General features: G+C 42.8%; 2 protein-coding genes across 2 annotated transcripts in view; both read right to left on the minus strand.

The window, feature by feature from the left end:
* LOC143140430 (glyceraldehyde-3-phosphate dehydrogenase-like) overlaps positions 1-16,913 on the minus strand; it is a 227,536-nt gene that overhangs the window by 168,559 nt on the left and 42,064 nt on the right. The gene's annotated exons all lie outside the window — the stretch shown is intronic.
* On the minus strand, positions 6,635-16,856 carry cacng8a (calcium channel, voltage-dependent, gamma subunit 8a). The gene is made up of 5 exons (XM_076300913.1): positions 16,823-16,856; positions 13,962-14,192; positions 11,926-12,009; positions 8,410-8,550; positions 6,635-7,485 (listed from the first exon to the last, which is right to left on the minus strand). The coding sequence occupies exons 1-5, from the start codon at positions 16,854-16,856 to the stop codon at positions 6,635-6,637; spliced, it is 1,341 nt and encodes a 446-aa protein (XP_076157028.1).

Raw genomic sequence — 16,913 nt, forward strand, 5'->3', positions numbered from 1 at the left:
GGCTGCTCTGATGGGTTTCCCGTTTACCAACAAAACTACATTCGCGCTATACAACGTTATAAACTTGACTTAAATAGTCGCCTGCTGTAAGCTACAATCGGAATTTTTTATATACCCCTGGTCCCCTGTTGTCTCAATGATACTAACATCTCATTTCAGGCTATTATTTCAGAGTTTGCCGTTCATTTGCATTAACATTGTATTTTGTCATTTTTGGCGAAGACATGCATTCCTTTAGGGATATTGAACATATTGAACATTCTCTAACCATCGTGATTTCGAATTAGTGCAGTTTTCAGCACAAAAACTCATTTTGTTCTTTTCATGGAGAGCACTGCTCTATGCTGTTCTATGGTGCGTGACGTTGCATAGAAATCCATGTATTCTAGGCTATTCTTTTTTCATTTTCATATGTCATATTGCATTCATTTTTTTGGAGTTGTGCATTGATATATCCATGTTCTTGGTTCAGTCTTTATGCATATTAAAGTTAGAGTTCATGACCAATGGGGCTACAAACGTGTTATGTCCGTGCATGTGAAGTTATATCTGTGTGTTGCCGGCATGTGCACGCGCGTGCATGCGCGTCCCCTTGTGGGCCGCTGGTTGGTGAAAATGCCAGGGCCGTTTTTTAATCCCAGTCCGTCACTGATTGTAGGTCTATTGACCTCCTCCACAGATTTATGGTCACTTTCTGTGCTTTTTTAACCTCTAGCCTTATTTCAGACCCACACACATACAAGTGCAGACCCAAACACCCCTACACACACACACACACACATACACAAACATAACACACACACACTCTCTCTCACACACACACACAAACACATTCACAGGCCTACTCAGAAACGCACAAGCTATTTCCCGTTTGACACACACGATGGAAACACACACTGTTCCCTCTGCGTAACCAAACACCCAGTGTGGTGTCCACTCACTGTGTATCGCTTCTAATCGCATCAGAAACCTACTGTCTGGCCGCTTGCATTGACCTGGGAATGAGAGGGTGTCTCTGTTTCCCAGAAAGCCTTGGGACATGTTTGTGTGTGTGTGTGTGTGTGTGTGTCTGTCTGTGTGTGTGTGTGTGTGTGTGTGTGTGTGTCTTTAGGACAAGCAAGCAAAGGAGTAGAGTATATCTGCATGTACAGTACACTCTATTTCTTAGCTGCAAGCAGAAATGTGTCTGTGACTCTCTCAGAGGGATCATTTACACTTCAATCACATTTTGCTAAATGCAAACAGCTGCAATCCGGAACACACACATACACACACACGCGCGCGCATGCAGGCAGGCACGCACGCACGCACACGCACACACGCACGCACGCACTACGTGATCCGCATCAAAGTTGATTTGTATGTACTCCTGAATGCAGGTGTGTGTGTGTGTGTGTGTGTGTTTGTGTGTGTGTGTGTGTGTGTGTGTGTATGCCTATGTTTGTGTGTTCATTTTCTGTGTCTGAGTGTGTTTATTCACACACTAATATGCTTGCATGTGTCGGCAGACTTCTGAACTGTAGGAACAGGTCCGTGGGGGGGGGGGGTCGGTTCTCTTGTAACTTATCTTCCTGTGACGCCACTGCTGATCTAGCAGGACCTTAAGGGGTCACCTGTCCTCGTCCCGTCTTCCTCAGGGGGGACAACGTGAGGACAAGCAGAGCGGACGCTCCCTTGCCTACAGTATCAGCGCTCCCCTGAGGTGACCGCCAGCTCATTATAAAGCCAGCGCCACTAGATCTCTGGGGTTGCCCCTGCCATTATTAGCACATGATTAAACAAATGAATGCACCGCCAAGCCCATTTTTGTTTTTTTAGATTTTATCACAAGATTGGGGACAACAGAAGCAATCTCCCCCATGGACAGAGTAACTGTGTAATGCTCATTATTTCGGCCAGACACACTGAACAGTAACACTGACAGAGATAGTGGAGGTTAAGTGACCTGAACTCTCTGCGTATTTGGACACAGGGTACCTATGACCTAGAGGTCATGGGGTCATGACCCCTTTTATTGATTTGACTTAAAAACACAACGGCTCATTATCTGTGTGGATACACAAATGATTATGGGAAGCACCTGACTGCATAATTTCAGACAAGTATGCACTGTAGTGCAATAAAAAAATATTTAAAGCGATGGTTCGGAGTAATTTTACCCTAGGGTACTTTGCACCATGACCCCGAGCCAAACACCCTCCCAGAACCTTTTTTCCCTTGGTCGAGCCCTGGTCGAGTAGCGCCGTCAGAAACGAATGACGTTCCGCAGTCATGATGGAACCAACTTTTATCTCGTAAATTACCCCACTAACAATGCCCTGAATGGTACGAAACTTCTGCAGTAGTACAACTACGACATTTAGTCCAATAACGAGGCATTAGAAAGTTTGTAAGTGCACCAGGAGTTTATTTAAATAAGACTTGCCTGATTATCTGCTACTATACCGCTGCGTCAACGTTTCTTCCGTGATTTGGGAAAAGCCTGTAAAAGTCCTTGCAGGAAGCGATTACATCAACGTTTTTTGGTATATCCAGTTTTAAATATTTTTTTTCCGAAGTGTTTACAACTTAGTAATAACTAATAATTGTTGCAAACTGGACTACGAACAAAATATTAGTGCATTCCTGGATCTACATCCTTATGCATGCTTCCTGCCAGGACTTTTACAGGCTTTTCCCAAATCACGGAAGAAACGTCGATGCAGCGGTATAGTAGCAGATAATCAGGCAAGTCTTATTTAAATAAACTCCTGGTGCACTTACAAACTTTCTAATGCCTCGTTATTGGACTAAAGGTCGTAGTTGTACTACTGCAGAAGTTTCGTACCATTCAGGGCATTATTAGTGGGGTAATTTACGAGATAAAATTTGGTTCCATCAAGACTGCAAAACGTCATTAGTTTTTGATAGCGCTACTCGTCCAGGGTTCGACCAAGGGAAAAAAGGTTCTGGGAGGGTGTTTGGCTCGGGGTCATGGTGCAAAGGACCCTAGGGTGAAATTACTCCGAACCATCGCTTTAACTGATTTAAAGATCAATAACCTGACTTCAGATAGATATTACCAAGCATTTCTGAATCTGCAAAGAGCCTTGTATCTACAAGTTAAATGTCAGATTTTTTAACCTAATTGCAATTATGCTATGTGCACAAACGCTTACAATTTGCAACGGGCTGACCTTTGCCTCTGACAAATAAAGAACAGCTCACAGTCTAAATTAGGATGTGGGGAGAAATCAATGCTGCACAGTATATCAAGTTGTTCTAAGTTCAGGGGTCAAAGCAATCAGGTGTTCTCGCAGTCCACTATTTAGCAATTACAATTCATAGCCATTGGAAACAGAGTAAGTCTTTCACTATTAAATAAAACTAATGTGATATACTTTCCCTTGGGGAAAAACAATTTACATCTAACTAGCAATACATATATATATATATATATGTATGTGTGTGTGTGTGTGTGTGTGTGTGTGTGTGTGTGTGTGTGGCAATTTGTACTGAGTGCAGAAGATAAGTACAGTAAAACATAAGTGAGGCTCTGGCTTAAAAAGAGAGACTTCAAGAGAGTCCCCAGAGGCTACGGATGAAAATATTTCAGGACTTAAGATATTCTTGGGTTCATCTTTTCCTTCTGGCAAATTTGTCTTGTAGGGACATCTCTCAGAAAAACATAATTTACTAATGGATATTTAACCAGGCCCCCTTATCTTCACAACTCAGTATTTTACATGGATTATTTTATGTATTCTAGCTACTAAATTATATTGACTTGTATCATTCTTATATATTTAAAATCACAAAGACATCCAGGTCATATTGGTCTGTCATTGGATATGCACACATCCACAAATAGGAATATGTGGTACATTTCCAATATCTCTCTGTAACAGGAGAAGCCAGAGAGCTCATTTGCCGTTTAGCTCCACCTGAAACCCTTTCTGCTTCCAAAAAAGCATGTTTGCGTCCCTTGTGTATGGATATTAGCCAGCTGGCAAAAGAGCAAGCCATCACACTAAATCCCCTATTGACTCAGATGCCGTTCTGGCCCCCCGAGTCAGAGCAGAAGTCGTGTGAGTAGAACAAAAGAGAAGACAGTAAACGGAAAAAAAATAACAGCAGCATATCACATTCTTGCTATCATTAAGGTAAGTGGCGGCAGACATCAATCTCTATCCCCAATCGCTAACAAGCCAACACCACCTACACACACCACCTCCTCCTCATATCTTTTCCTCTTCCACAAACACAGGGAACCTCTGTCATTCAGCCCAAACGAACACCTACACACACACACTGCCAGCACTCGCTTACCGTATTCCCTTTTACGTCAGACAGGGCCAGGCTGCAAGCACCTGCACAAAGCCCCCAGCATTACCCCCTCATCAGTGCCCAGAATGTGTCCATGCAAATTCCAAGCCATGGCCTTCTTCCATACAAACACATTCGCATTTAGACATTTCCATTTAGTCATTTAGCTGACGCATTTATCCAAAGCGACTTACAAAAAAAGGGAACAAACAATCAAGGTATGGTGCGACTAGTACATGTCAGTGCAGCAATAAGTACTACTTGCATCGAACAGAATGTCAGTTCAAGCGAGATTAATTCAGGGGAAAAAGACGAGGGTTAGTCAGGATAGTGAAGAAGGTTGCCGTAAGTGCTAGAAAGGTGTACCGTCACACTGCTGTGACGAGAATGTTGGGAAATTAACGCTCTAAAGAATATCTGGGTTCATTGAATTCAACATAAAATTTTAGAATCTTCAATTGTTGCTGAATGGAATCTTATGTTAGAATGTTTAAAAACCCACACCTTTAAGGGTTAAGGTTGTCCACACGCGGACATTCAGTATTGCCTTCATTTGTGTGAACGGCACAGGATTGCCCATATAAATCACATAAATCTGATTTGGATGACGGACACAAGCCCACTAATGTCCAGCAGCCACACAAATCACCGTTAATCACAGTGACCACCCGGCTTTGCACAAACACTCATACAAACACTGACTACCCTTCCATCCAAACCCAGATGAACTGCAAAGATATAAACATGGATCTAATTAATATGCAGATAAACCCACCAAATGCTCTGGATAAACGCACACATGCACACCCACATCACAGTCTCGAGAGAAACTACCGTTACTCAAAGTCTAGAAGTGCTCTGTACATATTTTTGCCTACATGTCATTGACACACACACACACACACACACCTGCTATAGCCTAGAGAGCACAGATATAGAGACTATATACGTAACACAATTAATGCTCATATAAACCAATCAAATGTTCTGAAATGCTTGCATACAAACACACACACATACAGTACACACACACATATGCACATGCGCACAGACACACACACACACACACACACACACACACACACACACACACACACACACACACACACACACACACATACACACACATAAAAAATGCTATTATCTCTGTACATATCTCATGTTTTTATCCAGGCCAATGTAAGCTCAAGCAACTACCCTCTGAATACAGAGACAGTATCTGCCAAGGACACAGACGTAGAATATATCATTTTTTATTTTTCAAAAAAGTATTCCACATTATATAGATATAGATATAATGTTTATATAATGAATTATATTTTATGAAGATTTTTTTCATTTTCTTTTTTTTTAATCATACTGGTGAGGTTTGTTTAGTTATTATTGATATTGCTCCCCCATCATAAATGTCCACAGAATTTAAATTGAGTCCAAAAAGCAAAGTTAACTTTGACCTGGCGTCCTATTTGTCCTGCTTCTTACACGACACATACAGTTCACGTCATGTCATAATAGCTTGTAATCATGATCATCAACAGTACAACCATCAATAAATAAATGACATAGTCATATAAAAGTCTAACAACTAGCACACTTTTCAATTACAATAATAGAAAACACTGATCTAAATGATGTGTCCTCAAAAAATCAATATTATTAATTCTAGTAATATAACAAAATCAATATATAAATTAATGCTTATACACATGTACTTAACACTCTCTCACATTTTGCCCACATGCTAAATGACATCTTACTATGTAGTGTCACTGTGCAAGATTCCACAGCTGAAATCCTTGAACAGAAAATTGGACCCTTACAAAAAACCATTTACCCTAACTATTATATCTACAATTAAAAACAACAGCAAATTGCTAATAAGAAGTTAGGTCTGAATAACCTATTGATAAAGCACTAGGAATGAAAGATCACCATTACAGACATATGTGCATTTTTTTAATGAACCAATATTCAATAATGGCATTGATGCTGCTCTAGTCCTGTTGGAGATTAATTGTATTGAAAAATAGAGAAAAAGAGAAGAGGACAAGGAGGTGAGAATAGCAACTCTAATTCCTCTCTCTCCTCTCCTCCTATTGGTCAAGCCATGGCTATAATTCCTCCATCTTTCTTATTTTTGTCCCACCCCGCTATCCATACTTCCTTCCTGTCATCCAGTTCTCAGCCAACCAAATCTCTCCTTCTTTCCGTTTCTCTGTCAACTATATCTCTGTCCTTCTCAGCCAGTCTAACACCCATTCCCCCTTTTCGCCCCGCCCCACCCCCCCCACCTGCCCTCACTGCCCCCCTCGTTCATCGGTTTGTGCGGTCAGACGGGTGTGGTCCTCCTGTTGAGTGTATTGGAATTGGAGCTGTCCCCTTTGCGGTCGAGGCGGTCCAGCGTGCCATGGCCGCGCTCGCGGTTGCGCTCCATGGTGGCGGTGGACGAGGGCGGCTGCTGCCCCCCCACACTGCCCCCCCCGCCCCCTCCCCCACCCCCGCTGGAAGACAGTGTGTTAAGCGTGTTGGTAGCGCTCTGTAGCGACGCGGCCAAGTTGGACTTGGACAGCGACGGCAGCGTGCCGGTCATCAGGACGCTGGCGCCGCTGCTGCCATCGGCGCCCTTCTCGGCGGTGGGGAAGTAGTTGTGGAGCTGGTAGAGTGTGGCGCGGTCCACCGTGCCGTACATGGGCGGCTTCTCGCTTCTCGACAGCGTGTACATGGAGATGTCGCCCACGCCGCCGCCGCCACCGCCGCTGCTGTGCGTGTGCGGGTTGGGCAGCGTCGCCACGGAGAACGGCGGAGGGCCCGCCGCCAGGGGCGAGCCGAAGTTCTTGGACGCGGGCCCCGGGGAGGGGTCGCGGGAGCGGGCAGTGGGGTCGGTGGAGCGCGAGCTGGAGCGCGAGCGCCGGCGGAAACGGTATCCCGGCAACCGGAGCATGGCGGAGGTGGTGGTGCGCAGCAGGTCGGTGCGCGAGCGGCAGCGCAGCTCCTTGTTGCGCTCGATGTAGATGTTGACCGCCAGCACGCCCACCACCTCGGCCAGGATGAAGGAGAGGCCACCGAAGTAAAAGGACCAGCCGTACGAGTAGTGCCACTTCTTGTCCTCGTCCTTCTTCGGGGAGATGTCGCTTAGCGCCGCCGAGATGTAAACGATCACACCGATGATGTTGCTCAGGCCTGACGGGTTGGCATGGGGACGGTGGGGGATGTAAGGGTCAGGGGATGGACAGAGAGAGAAAAATGGAGGAAAAGGAGAAAATGATGGAGGAAAACAATCAGGACGCAGGACGTACAGTAAGGAGTGAAATTCGTTCCAATCAAACAAGGTTGGTGCCAAGTTCCCCTTTTGATGTAACTTCCTTGATCTCAAGCCAGACGCAGGAGCAAACCCTCTCCATACAGTGATCATGACTCACATTATAATCCTTATATAGCCCACTGGGCTTCCACAACCCTAATTAAACTATCAGTGTTCCTCCAAGAAATACTTCAAGAGAGGAAGATTTGCCTGCAACCAGAAGTTAGAAAATGAAACCCATTTTGAAAAAGGGGCTATGGTAGAAAAAAAACCCCAACCATTTTGAGAAAACAATGCTGATTTTGAAATAATTCACACAATGCTTTTTGCAGTGTTAAAGTATATTATAAGACAGTAACATACAATGAATTTGATAAATCTTAATCCAATTCTACTGCCTTAGTCTTCAAAATGGGACTTTCTGTTCTAGAGATATCAATATGTAGCGCTTAACTATGTCACAGCCGCTGTGTTATTTGACAAAATTATTTCGTGTGGAAACACCCCAGTCCACACTGGAAAAAAAATCCCTGTTTCTGAGTCAGTGAGATTAAGCCAGATGCTCTCCACAATCACTGAATCTAAGAAGTGCATCTTCTTCCACTTCTCTGATTTGCTTTCAACTCCACACCTACAGTTATCAACTAGAGTTCCTGTGAACTCCTGTGAACATGTGAATTTTGGCCATATTGGGGCACCATTCTGTACCATACCTGCACACCACAAACAAGGTGCCTGCTCCAACTTCCTGTGAACATGTGAATTTTGGCCCCATCGGGGCACCGTACCCTACCATACCATACCTGCCACCACAAACAGGATGCCTGCTCCGAGGATGATGTGCCTCTTGGTCTTGTAGAAGCGACTGGAGGCCACGCACACTCCACCCAGCAGCAGCAGGATGGCGCTCAGGATGGGGAAGATGCTGGAAGCGCGCACCACACCTGCACAAACACACGCTATCAGAACTCCCTGGGAAATATTCATACAGAGCACACACACACACACACACACACACACACACACACACACACACCTCACACACACACACACACACACACACACACACACACACACACACACACACACACACACCTCACACTAAAGCATGGATACACACCACACACTAAAGCATACATACATACACACACACACACACACACACACACACACACACACACACACACACACACACACCCCACACACACACACACACACACACACACACACACACACACACACACACACACACTAAAGCATGGATACACACCACACACTAAAGCATACATACATACACACACACACACACACACACACATCACACTAGAGCAGCATTCAGAAACACAGTGATTCACTGGTCACCCATCCTTTCTCATCACAAAAGGTGCGACTGCGATTACACGGCAAAAACTGCAAATTAGGCTGCCAGTGAGTTTTTTGCCTCGATAAGACGTCTTAAAATAAGTCAAACTCTTATTACAGTTTTTTTCAACTGCTTACACACTAAATCTTTCCTTGTCACACAATTTTCTAAACATGTTCTCCAAACATCATAACCTGACACCAAATCTGCAAAACCATACACTAATTCTCAGTGTTTGACTCAGTTTTCAATTGACTAAAACACATTTTGCAAAACACCACACACAATTTTCTACCTAACACACAAAAATCTAAGAGGACGTAACTTGATTTCGTTCTTTAAACACAACCCATCAAAATGCCACACTAAATCACCAGTGCTTCACTTTTTCTCTTCACATGTGTAAACACTCATTACTTTACTGAACACCATCCAATCATTGCCTTAGTATAGGTCTATGAATAGATATACTCTCTATATAGGTATGGACCCTTTCAATCTGCTCCTAGAGGATTTCCGGTTGAAATATTCAGAACCAATGCAGATACTTTGAAAATTACAGTAATCGGACTTTAGCTTACAGTAATGTTCTAAAAAAGTTGACTTTATGTAAAATTTGTCTTTTTACTTTATTTTTGTTTGTCCCTATGTTACAGTACCATTTTTCTGTGCCTCCAGAAATGCCTTAGGAACGCTTACTGTAGAATTGTTTGTTTCTGCAGTTGAAAGGGTCTATAGGCCTATGAATACATACTGTACACGACCCCCCCCCCCCCCCCCCCCCACACACACACACTTGTCTTTGGAAAAAACTAAATCAGTGTTTTCAAAACTCCATGTACATCTGGTGGTCACTGTATTCTTCTTTGCTTTTTTTCTTGCTGTAAAATACTGTATTCGCAACAGCAAATTATTTGGGAAAAATCACTATTTTTGGTTTCAATATTGCTTGCATTTTTACTGTGTATTTCAACTTCTCTTTGTTGATACCATAACTTTCACTCTTGTATGGAAATACATATAGAAAGCCTAAGACAGAAGAGCTTTAGGTTTTGAGCAACAGTGTGTACATGATGTATCCAAAATGTCATATTATGACAAAAGTGTTTGTAATGTGAGGCGAATGTTTGCTTTAAACATGTGTTTTTGATATTTTGAATGTTGTGTGTCATTTTGCTGCAGATTTGAGGCATTTTGCATTTTGTGTGAGCAATTGTGGGTTTTGTGTGTGGAGTTTTGAAAAATAGACACAGAGTTTTGAAAACGTGTGTAAACAATTGTAAAAAACTGTATTTGGGAAAAATCACTATTTTTGGTTTCAATATTGCTTGCATTTTTACTGTGTATTTCAACTTCTCTTTGTTGATACCGTAACTTTCACTCTTGTATGGAAATACATATAGAAAGCCTAAGACAGAAGAGCTTTAGGTTTTGAGCAACAGTGTGTACATGATGTATCCAAAATGTCATATTATGACAAAAGTGTTTGTAATGTGAGGCGAATGTTTGCTTTAAATATGTGTTTTTGACATTTTGAATGTTGTGTGTCATTTTGCTGGAGATTTGAGGCATTTTGCATTTTGTGTGAGCAATTGTGGGTTTTGTGTGTGGAGTTTTGAAAAATAGACACAGAGTTTTGAAAGCGTGTGTAAACAATTGTAAAAAACTGTAATATAAGATTACAGTAATAACAGTTGGTTAGATAAGCAGTTTTTGCAGTGTAGTTTAATTTTCACACATAGTTTTGCATTGCCAATGGTTACTTCCCTAGAAATCGCTACAAGCCACTGAATTCCATTAACATTTCACAGTTCCTCATCCCGACATAACTAGTTTCTTCCTGGGTTTCCTGTGCTTAAGACCTCCATCGGAAATATCTATTTACACAACACACACTGTTTATTGGAAACACAATGTGGACTAATACCGTTTGAATCTATCAGCAATGTGTATGTTCTACTAGGACTGAAAGTACAACCAGCCTAATACAGTAGCCTATGTTCTATCCAAATCTCTTTGCTGGTTTCAGCAACCACCGGTCGAGAGTGAGCTAATCTTAGTCTCAGACAGTTCGCCCACAGAATGACAGAGACAGTCTGAGACATACGGCTCACTATGCTGTAGGAATCCATCGTTTCTCTCAGTAAATGTGTGACAATGTCAATAAAACGGATGTGTACACACTTCCGGAACTCTTACAGCCGAGGGATTCTGTTTACACCAAGGCAACAATTAGTGACATAACCAGTCAATTTGAGCGAAATGTGACTTCAGGATAAACATCACACAACAGGGTTCCTTAAAAGGGTTCTGTATAATGAATGCTTCATCAGAGGATTTACTGTGAAGGTTTTTAAACAGGCTTTGAATCAGAACTACCAAAACATAACTTCTAATTAAAACCATTAGATACTTCAAGGATTATTTGCGATAAACCTGATGATGATCAAAAGCCTTCAAAAATAGTTCTGCAAAGAACACTTTGTCAGAATGTTTTCCACAATCCTTTAAAGGACGCTTCTTTCTAAACTTTTGTTTCTAGTATAGAGACCATGTTGGGTGGTTAGGTAACTCAAGTGTATGCTGGATAAATGAAGGACGGGAGGAGAGAACGAGGGTGACACACAGCACAAAGCATCATGGGAAATGTCAGAACACAAAGAGAGGAGCGACAATGGCGAGGAACGAGGCTGAGATGGAGAAGAAGAAGGTTGGAGAGAAGAAAGGAACGCACAAAGCAAAGCAGGAAGTGTAGATGGCAAAGATTGTCTCCTTTGATTGTCCTTTTATTTAAAAGTAGCTTTTCTAGAATAAATTGTCTGGCCTCTTTCAAAACACACACACACACACACACACACACACACACACACACTCAGGCATGCACACACACACACACATGTGCATGCACACACGCACACACACACACACACACACACATCCAAATAAAGATGCTTACGTAAGAGATATTCTGCAGCATCTTGGTCGTAATCAGCATCCTCTGGGAAGTGATTGATCTGAGAGCAGACCCCTCTTTTCAACCCTGGAGAAAAGTGAGATAGAAAGTATCCGTAAACGTGTCCCAATCTACAACACAACTACAAGATAAAATATAAAAACAGTGACTAACTGCATTGCCGTCATTATTTTGATGCTTGGGAATCATGACATTAAACTAATCTGAGCTTGTTTCATATCCTGCTGAGGTTGTTTTTTTTCTGCTTTAATGTGGTAAACAGACAAGCACTTGACCTTTGACCTCTGACCCATAGTCAACTCTGCGGATGCTGTTTATGTTTTCTTTTTTCCAAGTACGGCTTCCAGAGGGCAAGGTCACACTCAGCAGCAAATGGATTTGCACAGCTCTTCATATTTAAAAAACACAGGTGACATGAAAAGTGCATTTGAAACGAAATGAACATGCATTCATATACATATGTGTGTGTGTGTGTCAGTGTGTATAAGTGTCAGTGTGTGTGTGTGTTTGTTTATTGTTTATGCATGTGCATGTATTTGTGTGTGTACGCACTCTGTCATACAGGTGCACTGTGTTGATTGATAGCACAGTATGCACATAGCATTAAATGAATCTGAGTATCTGTAGTCTTCAATGATACCAGATACCAGCTACCAGACACAGGAGCCGGCAAGCCCACAGAGGGTATGTGCATGTGTCCTTCAGCTCTCCTCTACTCTGATGTTCTCCATGGCTCACTGGAGTTGACATGGATCCAGTCAGCAACCAGCAATTACAGGGGAATACATGCTCTTCAGAGAACACTGCACAGCTCATCAGTACTGTGTAGGTCAATCAGCGTAAACGTGAAACGGTTTGAACACAATGACGGCTTGTCTCTACGGGAGATAACTCGGGGTTTGAGCATAAATCTTCAGAGCATGCCATGGACTGATCTGAGCAGTTTCTGATGCTTTTTGAAGCAAGCAAAGAGTAGCCAGTACCCTGGGGCCTGGGCTAACACAATCAGAGAGCTAGTCGGATTTGGCATGTAGCTGCAAGGTAAGGTCAAACTGACCTGAGTCTAGAAAAAAAATCAATGCATTCAATATTGCAAGAACATGCTACACCTAATAGCTTTAATATCCACACACCAATTCCCTAAATGATGTAATTATCTAAAATATCTATTACAATGAATCTAGACCTGACCAGGATGCTAGTCAAACAAAACTGTAATTATGTAAAGGGCAAATGATCCTTGCCAAGTACTCAAGTTGTATATGCTATATACAATAGTTTAGTACCAGGGATGTAGTGGTAAAATAAGAGGTGGGTAATCTATGAATTCTGTGAGGTGGAACATGTTTGAGCATTTCAGAACATGTTTGATGATGGTGGAGGTTATTGTCCAATGTTTATAACAATATCAGTGGTATTAAATGGTTCCTAGAGTGTACATATTGTGAATGTGGATAATATTGTGATTTTTGAATGTTAAAACTTGCAAATGGTGAATAAACTCTTTTGAGGGGTAGATAAACATAAGAGGTGGATAAACTCTATTTCTATTTCTCTATTTCAGAGGTGGATAAACTGTGTTTACTTGCGTTTAGCCTCCACTACATCCCCGTTTAGTACATTAAAGGATCCTCCAGGACTTTGACAAACACAGCAATGGAGGCACACCATGAAATCAATACCAAACCTCAGATTCATAAACCCCAGCAAGGACCAAAGAATACGAATATTGACAGCTTAAGGTTCATATCAGTTATGACTATTGTCTCTCACAACTGGTGGGAGATAGCTGGACTTGTGACACTGTCAAACACACAGGTAGAAGAAGAAGATGCATGGCAGGCCAGGGTTGACCACCTCTTACTTCTTACAATGGCCAGTTTCAAGGCTCAAGGACACAATGGTGGCAGCCGGCAATTTAACTCTGAACTTTTCTGGCTACTGCTTGCTAGCTCAGTTCCTTTGCCACTAGCTAATGTTATCATCTTCAACAGTAAGAGAAGAACGTCCCTTCTCACCCTCTAGACAGCAGATTCTCCACAGGCCAGAGTGGGTGAGGGCGCCCGGGTCCTTCTTGTCCTTGTTGTGGGGGTCGTCCTGATTGGAGGAGTTGGCCGTGCTGTTGCAGATGAAGGCACGGGCGTAGAGCCAGTAGTCGGTGCCGATGGCCACCGTCATCAGGGTGAAGGCCGCGAAGGCTCCCACGGTGGTGAGGAGGACCTGGATGCCCCGCTCGCACCACACCATGGCTGGAGGTGAAGGGGACAAGAGAGAGAGGAGGAAGAGGAAGAAGAAGAAGAGAGGAGAGGAGGAAGAAGAAGATAGGGGAGGAAAAGAGAGAGGAAAGGAGGAGGAGGAAAAAAAGGAGAAGAGAGAAGTGAGGAGAAGAGAGAGGAGAGGAGGAGGAGGAGGAAGAAGAGAGGAGAAGAGAGAGGAGGAGGAGGAGGAAGAGAGGAGAAGAGAGAAAAGAGGAGAGGAAAAGACAGAGGAGAGGAGAAGAGAGAGGAGAGGATGAGGAAGAAGAAAAAGAGAATAGTGAAGAGAAGAAAAGAGAAAACAGGCAAATAGAAGAGAAGAGAACAGATGAGAAGAAAAGAGAAGAAAAGAGGAAAGAATAGAGGAGAAAAAAGACAAGAGGAGAATAGAAGAGAAGGTAGGGGAGGGAAAGAAAATAAAAAAGAGGAGAACATGTTGGAAGACCACAAGAGAGGATGAAAGAAGGAATGAAATGATCAGAGGAGAAGAGAGAAGGGAAAACCAAGGAAGAGAAGAGAAGGGCACCAGTGAAGGAGAGAAGAAAACCAACCCAAACAGGAAGAGAGAAAGAAAAATAAAGACGGTGGCATTACATTACATTGAGAGAGAGAGGGTGAACTAAGATGGTAATTTGAGAGCGGAGAGCACTAGAAAGCTGACATCATAGAAGCACAGATAGCCCCTGAAAATTATAAACATTCAAGCTTGACAGCACTTGGTCCAAGAAAGTGGTAGTTGAGAGCCCAGTTGATGTAAGTGAGGGGGACGAGGACCACAGTTAGCTCAGGGATGGGTCATTGTGAGGGAGGTCAGCCACAGCTCACGATCACCCATATGGGCGAGCTTTCAAGAGGGCCGCTAACCGCACAATGAGCCGAGGAGGTCAAAAGGTTGTCTGTATCCATGGCAACTACATCATACAGCCTTTCCTTTTTTCCACTTCCCGAGCAAGAGAACCCTTTTCACTGTCAGCGGCGCTACATAATACGCGGCGGTTTTGTGTATAATTCACCCCGAACAGCTGGCTTCGCCAGGGTTACTCGAAATCACTCACTACTCCCCCATTCAAGAGCTAAAACTAACGCTCATGTGAATGTTACACACGTAATCAAAAGGAACCAACTTGCCATAATTCATGGGAAGTGGGTCAGACCAGTTAGCCTATAGCTCCCTTTTAGCTATAGGCTAGCTATAGGCTAACTGGTTTGGGGGGAGCTAATCTTCCCAAAAGTTGGCGTGTTCCTAAATGAAATGTAATTTCTTCACTTCAGATCACAAAAAAGCCATACGTGTAATGAGTCATACGCTTAATGCCGAAAACATGAGGATGATGGACAATATTACTTACATTTATATTTAATAATTTAGCAGACGCCTTTATCCAAAGTGACTTACAGAAGGAGAATAACATTGAAGCTGCAGTGCAGAGGAGCCCTTAGATAGGAATTACTACTGCATCTGTCAATACAATCGTACTAGAGGATAAGAGTGCAGACTTTATAAATACTACTTCCCTTCCTTGTACAATCCATCCATTTCAGATGAAGGAGAAATGCAACAAACAGAGAGATCATCTGTCTCTCCTGCACTGACACCATTGTTTAGTCATTCTGGTCACTGATGGCCAGTCCATTACTACACTACCACAGGCGGGAACGGAGGGGGCCGTCCTAAGAGGCTTGTCATGGCCATTTTCCCCCTATAGCTTCATTTTGCCAACAGTGATTTCACAGCTGGAGAGAACAGAGGAAGGCGAGTAAACAAGACAGCCAACGACAGGCTGAAAACATCATCGAAGTAGGACAGTCTGGACTTGTGTCAGTCATAGATGATCATGTATGGTGTCATCACTGAGCTTAACCATGTATGCTTATTGTCCATCTAGTCTGAACGCCAGAAGACAACTGAAAAAGTCAATTTGTAGTGCAAGTTGTAGTAGTTAATCTAATACCAATGACATGGCAATTCTCAAAAAAATGTTTAGTCTACTTGTATATTTGGTTTATTTGTTGTATCAATACCATCAGTTAGTGATGAAGATATTCAGAAAGAATGCGCCGGTGTGTTAAGTGTCAAGTACATATTATGTGTTCACTATTTTAGTAGATATATGTGGTTAGGATATTTGGTGATGTGATTTATGAGATGCTTTTGTCCAAAGCCCTGTATGTTCACACATGTTTGGGTAGACGTAAGGCCTTGCATGTGCATATGGATGTATCCAGTTCTTTTGAAGTTAACGTTGACTGATATTTAGCAGATGCTTTTACCCAAAGCGTCACAGACTCGGCTAACGGGTCGACTGGTTTAGTCGATCAGTCGATGACATCACCGCCACTCTACCATACCCACCGTAATTTCCCAACTATTAGTCAAGGTTTATACATGGTTGATTGATATACGAGGTTGATTTTGCAAAATTTCTTCAGCTATGAGGTTCAATACACATGGACACTTAATATGGTATTAATATGGCTTTTGTTATTTTAACTTGCATAAAACACAGTCCTGTGGTTTATACACAATGCGGCTAACACACAGGAAATGTACTGTACTCATGTGATGCAATGTGTGGGGTCTTTGCAATGTGCTGCACTGTAAGTTCCTATCCAGTGTGTTTTACCTGGAGGCATGTGCACCCTCCCTGTTCCCTCCATGTTTCAAGAGTCCGAAGTCCTTTAACCGAAGAGTGTGCCGTCTCCTCTGTCCAGGTT

This window comes from Alosa pseudoharengus, unplaced genomic scaffold (genome assembly GCF_046254945.1).
Source record: "Alosa pseudoharengus isolate Yale_2024_CS ecotype anadromous, Long Island Sound unplaced genomic scaffold, YU_APseudo_1.1 YU_APseudo_1.1_scf_23, whole genome shotgun sequence".
NCBI classification, from domain to species: Eukaryota; Metazoa; Chordata; class Actinopteri; order Clupeiformes; family Clupeidae; genus Alosa; species Alosa pseudoharengus.

What these genes read in the sequence shown, in the direction of transcription:
- cacng8a (XM_076300913.1), bottom strand. Translation starts at nt 16,856, where the DNA reads ATGGAGGGAACAGGGAGGGTGCACATGCCTCCAG. An exon ending in GAGGGTGCACATGCCTCCAG is followed by an intron (nt 14,193 to 16,822) that starts GTAAAACACACT and finishes CTTCACCTCCAG; the next exon opens with CCATGGTGTGGTGCGAGCGG. An exon ending in TGCTGCAGAATATCTCTTAC is followed by an intron (nt 8,551 to 11,925) that starts GTAAGCATCTTT and finishes GTGTTTGTGCAG; the next exon opens with GTGTGGTGCGCGCTTCCAGC.